The sequence below is a fragment of the Tamandua tetradactyla genome, chromosome 6 (assembly GCF_023851605.1).
Source record: "Tamandua tetradactyla isolate mTamTet1 chromosome 6, mTamTet1.pri, whole genome shotgun sequence".
Classification (NCBI taxonomy): Eukaryota; Metazoa; Chordata; class Mammalia; order Pilosa; family Myrmecophagidae; genus Tamandua; species Tamandua tetradactyla.
The window spans coordinates 106,652,068-106,660,498 of record NC_135332.1 but is presented as its reverse complement, the minus strand read 5'-3'; the positions used below and the strand labels follow the sequence as shown (position 1 = coordinate 106,660,498).

The 8,431-nt window shown below is 34.0% G+C and overlaps 1 protein-coding gene across 12 annotated transcripts in view; it reads right to left on the bottom strand.

The window, feature by feature from the left end:
* Positions 1-4,018: 4,018 nt before the first annotated feature.
* The window catches only part of YTHDF3 (YTH N6-methyladenosine RNA binding protein F3), a 46,927-nt gene continuing 42,514 nt past the window's right edge, over positions 4,019-8,431 (bottom strand). For all 12 annotated transcript variants that reach the window (XM_077166869.1, XM_077166875.1, XM_077166871.1 and 9 more), the window contains one exon: positions 4,019-7,176. In XM_077166869.1, the coding sequence (XP_077022984.1) occupies positions 7,153-7,176 (24 nt within the window). In that variant the 3' untranslated portion in view covers positions 4,019-7,152. The remainder of the gene's footprint in view (positions 7,177-8,431) is intronic.

Sequence of the window (8,431 nt, the reverse complement as noted above, 5' to 3'; positions counted from 1 at the left end):
AACACTTGCCAAGTGCAAATTTCTACATTTTTATGACTTTCCCTAAGCTTTTACTTGTCTAACATACACCTCATTAAACAACTCATGTTTACCAGATATTTCTAAAGCAGTCATTTTAGTTTTCATAGGAACAACTCTCTTTCAGCCACATTTGTCAGTTTACATACTTAAATTTCATAGTAAAAGAGCAAAGTTGTCAGACAAGTTTAGAAAGAAGCCACATGACTGAGTAAGCATACAAACTGAGAGGTGGGCTCACAAGCACACGGGCATTCTAGAGAACAGATACTAGATGCAAGCATTAATTGTGCCCTCAGAAGTGGGTGCTTTACAGGGAAAACGAAGACAGTTAATATAGCAAATTCCAAGCAGAAATTCTAAGTTTAACATATTTGTTGGGATAATAGCATTAATATTAGCATGCATGCTAGATTACAATATTGTATGCTAGTATTCAATATGCTAATATTAATGTTGCAGGCAATACATTCAGCTAAATGTTTATTTGTAAACTTTTTATCAAGATATAATCTTCCTTTTGAACATAGTTAGAACTGCCATCTTATTTTGTGTACATTAAGCATCTCTTCCTTTCAAAGTTGCAAAATTTCACTGATGAAATATGGAGGGAATACATTCACATTAATGTTTCCATCTTGAAATGTTACTATATATTCACAAGAAAGTTCTTACAGTTTACTCACATATTTAACTGGCAGTATCTCCGGGCATTTGTAACAAGCAAAGCAAAAAATTTATTCTTGATCTAATTTCTGTCTTTGGTTTCTCTAATTTTCTTCTGTGGTTTAAAGGTTTTTTTTAATCATTATTCCCCCACATCTACTTTGCTTTTAGTCTAATTTCCTTTCGGTTCTGCCATCTGCTCTAGCAGGATAATCTATCCATATTCTTACATTTTACTAAGAAAAGGCATGGCTGACAGTCACTGAAAGCACTAGTTACTGGAAACACTGGAAACCAAAAGTAGCAAAAACAAAGATATATGTTAATTTGACTAAGTTTTATTAGGTAGTGACTATTGTCAGGATCTAAATGATATGAATTGAAAGTTATCAACTTTGACTATAAATTTTAAAATGCCTCTAAGCAGTAAAGTTTACCCAAGAAAATAAATTTTTAATGGCAACTTACAAAATCTCCATAAGAAACAAAAGATAGTAACAACTAACTTTCGAGGGCATGCCATGGGCCCAGGTGTTGTGCTAAACACTTTATGAAATTACTTTAATCATTTTGAGGTAGGTTCTATTATCATTTCTTTGTTCTTTTTTTTAAATCAATGAGAACAAGTCTTACAGCTAAGTAAATGGTGGGCTTAAGATTCCAAATCCAGGTCTACTGACCTCCAAATCTTAACCATTATAATATGCAGCCTCAGGAGCATTTCAGAATCCCATCAATAAAAAGATGCCAAGCTATTTAAATCACTTAGAAAAAAAAAAAGGAATGTACCATTCTAGCCTTAAAATACCACTTAGGCAACTTGCACCTCAGGCTTTCCTCCCCCATCAATACTGTTCCTACTTATTAAGCACACGTAATATAAAATATTTTTCTGCCATCACCTAAGTCTTACTAACAACTACATCTTCAATTCCTTTATTAATATCACTGTTCCTATATACACACAACTAGAAGTCAAGGAATAGGTACAAGTCTACCTTAAAATTCCTCCAATATACAACTGTTCAGTTGAAGGAGGAGAAAGTGAGGTGGAAGCTCTTAAAAAACACATAAGCAAAAAGGAAATGTACTGGCACACAAGCCTGCTGGAGTAAGGCTAAGTAGTAATAAAGCAGATTTCTTTATTCTTCTTTAAAAATACTATGGTGAGGGAGAACATAATTACCTCAAATGTGGGCTGCATATAGTAACTTTCTTGCAAGGAATACAGAATGGAAGAGGGAAAGATGGTCTGTACAGTGGAAAAACCCAGCAAACATTACCTCGGCCAAGTGATCAAAGTCAACCTTGGCAGCTATAAATCATATTGACAGCATGTAACCTTGACATGATGTGATGAAAATGGGACTTTTAACTCTGTGGTCTTCTTCCTCAAAAACCCACAAGCCCAGTCTAATCATGAAAAAAAAACATCACACAAGTTCCAACAGAAGGACATTCTACAAAGTATCTGACCAGGAGCCCTCAAAATTACTGCGGTCATGAAAAAACTCACAGCCAAGAAAGAAGTATGAGATCTAAATGCAATGTGGCATCCTAGATGGGATCCTGGAACAGGAAAGAATGTTAAATAAAAACAAAAGAAAATCTGACAAAAGTATATACTATAGATGATGGTGACATATATATTGGTTCATTAATTGTAACAAATGTACTATATTAATACGTTAACAGGGTAAACAGTGTGCAGGGTATATGCAATACCTTCTCAAATTTTCAGTAAGATTAGTCTATTTAAGAATACAAGGATAATATGAAATGGCAGAAAAACAAAATTTGGGTTTCTCTGGGACAGTCTCTTGCTTTTCTTCAACAATTGTACAAAAAGATGGGGATTTTTTCACTATTAGATTATAAAACTCACTAAAGGGAAGTACTAGCCACATTTTTATTAGGTTCAATCAATAAAATTATTTGGGGTACTCATTACCAATACTCTGATAAAGGATAAAATTACTTTGGTTTTCAAACTTATTTTCAAAAGAATGTTCACCATTGCTAGAACAACAGCCTATAAAGCTAACTATTTAAATTATGACATCTAAGAAGAGGAAAGTTCCCTTAGATACATTTTACTGACCACCTGATTTTGTTAATACTAAGAAAGGAAATATTTATCAGTTGCTTCTACCAGTTAGAAGCAACAATTGAAGTCAGGGCTTTCAAATTCAAATTTGGTTACAGATACGTCACTTAGAAATGAAAATAGTCAATAGTTTAAAAAAAATGACATTTTATTATCCAGGTCTCTAAGGGTGTGCACTATTATATAAGGGATATTCTTTTGCGGGGCAAGTGGAGTGTCAAGAAGAAGGGATATTTATTTAGCTTTTAAAAAGAGCTGGGGAACTCACCAGTGTTTTAACTCTGTATACTAAGTTTTATGAAAAAAATTTTCATTTGCATTAATCCCTCATGCTGTACAAGTTAACTTAGAGTAGATGAATTCTGAATTTACTGCACTGTTTATAAAACACTAGATTAATTGGCATTGTGTTGTGGATAATACATAGGAATGTTCTGCTTCTCACTACTGAACCAAGAAAAACGAGGGAAGAATACACATCAAGATTATCCGATGGCAAGCATTATGACTAGAGAGTAAACGTTTGACCTTGGTCAAACTTTTGACTGCAAGATATTTTAGTTTCTTAATTAGAATACTAAATCTAGTATACCAAGCAAGATAAGGACATTGAGCTGATTAGAATCAGGGTCCCAACTATAAAGAAGGAGCTTCAAAAGCAAGTATGCTAAGACATAAGCCCTTCCTTTAGGAGATGACTAGTAAAAAAGCAGCCTTCTTGATAATGGGTAAGTGTGAAGGCAGAGCACCTGGGATGATCCTATAAAGTACTCCCTGAGCCTAGGCCAGCGAGCGGTGTTGCACAGTCTTTTCTGGCTTTTACATCACAAAAAGTAAACTCTATGGCGCTCCCCTTCTGAACCTGGCAATAGTCAATACACCATCCAGAAAATCACTCTTGAGCAGGGGCTTAGGGTTATTAGATGCTTGGTGCTATTACTTCCTCATACACATGAAAATAAATAGGTGTTCTCTAAGGTGTGTATGAAGAGCATATAGTTCAATAAACTTATGTGAATGGATAAAGTAAATTAGGATAAACTATTATCCTTCTTGTCCTAATTACCCTACTTATCTAAATGGCCAACTTTGAACAAGTGATACAATTCATTTGTACTTGAAAGACAGGACCATTGGGAAATTCACAGTACTGCAGGGAAAAATGTTCTAACAGTCTCTGGCAGGAAAGACATAATTATAAGGATAAAATAGAAAAAAACACAGAAATGAGTGAACAATTTTTATTGAAACCCTCAAAGATGAAAGAGGACCAAATGGTGAGTTTGGGTACCAGGAACAGAAAAATCTCACCTAACTGTACCATCATTCACTTCACAGGGATGAACAAACCCAAACACGACAAAATTCAAATTCCCATGTAATTACTACACGTGAATGTAAATGAACTAATTCATTTTATCATAGCCTTTCTTTAATCAAGAATCAATAAAGGGAACTTACATGGCATAACAAAAGATATGCAAAACTTAATGAAAACACAATTTTCTTAAATTTCTCAAACATTTCTAAAGAATGAAAAATGCACTTGAAATGATAAAATGACTTAAGCTGATTCTTTTTTTTTATTGCAAACTGTTTTAACATCTGCTTTACCCCCATGCATGGTATTCAAAAAGAACAAAACTTTTGAATTAGAAAGATCACTTAAGTTAAAACGAGGAATTAAGTACTGAAATTAGGAAAAGATTGGGGTTTCTTTTTAAAGTAATCTTCAAGTACCAATATGTATTGAGAAAGAATACTAATTTTGGTTATATTTTTCCCTTACTGTTAAATACACAAACTATAATACCTTTCAAAATAAAATACCCACATAAGATAACTTTAATAAGAAACATTCAAACCAGAACTTGGAAAAACATTAAGCAAGAAATATACTGGGCCAATAATTTAATTTGTGATTACTCAAATATCTGATTACGTATCTCCTGTTGTAGAGCCCGGGTTCTCTCCCTGTGGTCCCTACAGTTAAGACAGATTTAGTTAGCTGTGCTATTGAAACAACCTTTGAAAATTTCACTCAGGGGAAAAACCATCTTGCATTTCACTGATAGACCAAGGAGGAAGAGAAGGCAGGTGCTCTGGAGAAAGCTTAAATGGAAGGGGGGGGAAAAAAAAAACACATAAAATTACCAATTTGAAGGGAGGGGGACCCCCCCCTTTTTTTTAAACCAAAGGAATGCTGCACCCATTTCACTTAAGATTAGAAATCCAGGTTAAAGGCACTGGGGGATGTATTCCTCACCATGAATAGACTACCAAATTACATCTGACATTTCTGAGACCGCTATTGCAATTGGCTTGCTTTTTGAGTGCTCCCATGACACTTCCCACACAGAAATTTAATGTAAATTAAACAAATTTGAAATCATTTATAATGAAACTATTTTTATAAAAATATTCAGAATTGTGAATAAAGCACCAAGAAAGAGAACCTCAGAGAGAGGACTCAGATCCTTTCTACAAGGTCACACACACAGCCCCCCCCACCCCCACTTAAAAGTCTTCTCTAATAGGACTTTCAGAATGACAAAAGTCTTCTTTGACATGTCCTATCTATACATAATTTTAGGGATGTAGAACATTGTTATGGTGACTATATCCAAATAACAATTTTCATTCATTATAAATAGTTAAGTGATCCTTACAAGATTTCATGGCTTATTTCTTAAACTCTTAAAAAGGTAAAATAGGTGCAATTTTCCTTTAAGAAAATCTTCATTTTGTAATATACTATTAATATTTTGATGTTATTTTCAGTAAATACTGATATAACTACACTGGGACTACCAAAGAACTGTGAAGTAGCTACGGTTAACTACAAATACTGTAATTTTTTCACTTAATACAGTATTTGTACATTTTAAGAAAACATTGTATAAAAATTCTATAAATGAAAGCCTCAAAGAAATGTCACTAAGTTTATGAATTGAAGTGACCAAAGACCATAGTAAATGAAAATATTTCTAAACATAATGTAAACATAAATGGAGTAATGCCAAATATCAAGTTATTCAAATCGACTGTATTGCTATTGTCACCCTTAACATATCTTTCTACATAGCTTTCTTCTTTTAGAACAGTAATATAAGGGGCAGTACATTTTCTTTATAACCATATTCCATCAAATCAATTAATACAGATGTTTGACATATTATATAAAATCAATTTGTTTCAAGATACAAAATTAATGTTGATATGTAATGAGAAAAAATAAGGTGTTAAAAAGATAACTATAAGAATACCCAGATATATGCTGTATTCCCACTTATATAGCTCTGATCAACAAACATCAACACATTCACTTAGATACTGATTTAAACCATGGATCAAGGCCATATTTTCAAAGTACTTTAAGGATGCCAGGACACTGCAAAAGCTGGAGAAAAAAGTTGAGGAACAGTATATGCTTGCTAAACAAGAACTATGTTTATTTAGCTAGTGAATATCTAGAGTAATAAATTTTTACTTCATGATAGCAATCAGGCTCGCAAACACCCAGAAGTAGGAATTAAGGGTTTTAAATGTAGTTATAAAGGTCATAAAAAGTCTGATTAGACTGAGGTACATTTACTCAAAATTTTGAGATTCATTAAGTGGTAGCAAACAAAATAATTCCTCAGACAAATGCACATTTTTCAGTATACATTTCATTGGGGGAAGGAGAGAAGAAGAATGTGCATTAACTGGTGAAATCCACCAAGCTGCATATCAATATTCTGTTACACCAAACAGTTTGAAGACAAGGGAAATGTTCTAATATAATTTCAGATTATGTTTCATTTGGCTAAAATAGAGCTTAAGGTTGCTTTGCCATATTAAAAGTTTACTACAATAATTCTCCACATAAACATTTAGACTTGAACTCCAGGACTAAATATGGCATGATTATTTTGCTTTTAATCTCTCAAATAGCTAAAAACCAACAATTTAAAAACTACAACAAAGAAAAAGTTGAAGCAGTGTGACTCTTACATCATTGAACCACTTCTAATGGTTAACTGTTAGTATTTAACAAATTCAAAGAGTTAATGAATCCTTGCATTCATTCAGTCTTCTGTGCCTTAGCTAGGATGCATAATTACAAAAGACAGCAGATACTGGTAAAAGCTTCAGGACAGAAAGTGCTTGATGAAGTTACAGTTCTCAAGTGTGTTTGGTGAGAATATAAGGGCAGATGCGCTGATGAAAACCATTACAAGAGTCAATTCTGTGTTAAAGTGTTCAAAGATGTCACCTTAAGCAGAAAAAAAGCTTTAATAACGTCTTCTTTGATGTATTAGGCATTTCCAGAGTCTACATCATTAGTGTTGTAATTCTAAAAGGACATCTTCATATGGTTATTGTTTGTTTCTATTTCTCTCCTGAAAAAAAACATACAAAGAGTTAACAAATTTCAATATTTAAATCATATATACAGATAATGTAAACCACCTCCATACAAAGAACCCCAAACACAAAAACCTATTTCAGGCGAGTAAAGGTCCTCTTCACTACCCTATTTCCTACAGGATTTTGATTACGCAAGAATAATGCCTTTCTGGTCCTTTCAATAAGTTTTTGACAATGAGGTAGCAAATAAACTAAACAGTACCTTTACAACGATATAAAAACTACTGGCCAGGAAGAAAAGGAATAAAGAAGAGTTACATTAAAGATTTCAGTATTAATTAAAATCATACGTGTTTTCACACTCAGCATATTACAACTTTTCACATCAAGAAGTATGGTGAATGCTAGGCAGATTCAATTGGTTGTTAGTGTTTAAGACACAATAAACTGAGAGAATATAACAATTCTTTCTAAATGTAGTTTGGAGTTGTATGTGCCCCAGAAAAAAATGATTTCTGTGGGTGTGAACCCATTATAAGCAGGACCTTTTGATGAGGTTATATCAGTTAAGGCGTGACCCAACCCAATCAGGATGGGTCTAAACCCTATTACTGAAGTTCTTTATAAGCAGAATGAAATAAATGAGACAGACCAGGGGAAGCAAGAAGAGAAGGGAAGAGGCCAGGAGAGACCAGGAGAGGCTGCCATGTGCAGCCAGCCCCAGAACACCAGTCTTAAGCCAGAAAGCACCACCTTGATGATGTTTGATAGCAACTTTTTCCTAGCGGTAAAACCATGGGCTAATATTCCCATTTAGCCAACCCATTGCATAGTATTTGCTTCAGCAGCCGAAGAAAACAAAGCACCAAGAAGAAACCACCTGAACAAAAGTCTGAGTTATATTTTCACAATGTCTCAATCTTAATTCATCGATAAAACTTTATCTTTGAATAAAACATAACACTGTATTGTACATACTTACTAACTGAATGCATCAAGTATTGGTATCATCTTGTTTTAATGTTAACTCACTAGTTCTCAAACATAAGCAAGTATCAGAATTATCTGGATGGCTTGTTAAATCAAGCCAGGACTGAGGTGCATTTTAATAAGCTCACAGCTGATGCTCATGGCCCAGGGACCACACTCTGAGAACCACTGGTGTTTTTTTTCTCTCATGGGCAGGCACCAGGAATCAAACCCGGGTCTCCAGCATGGTAGGCAAGAAATGTGCCATTGAGCCAGTGTCGCACTACCCAGGTGTTTACTACATTATAGGACTTTGTC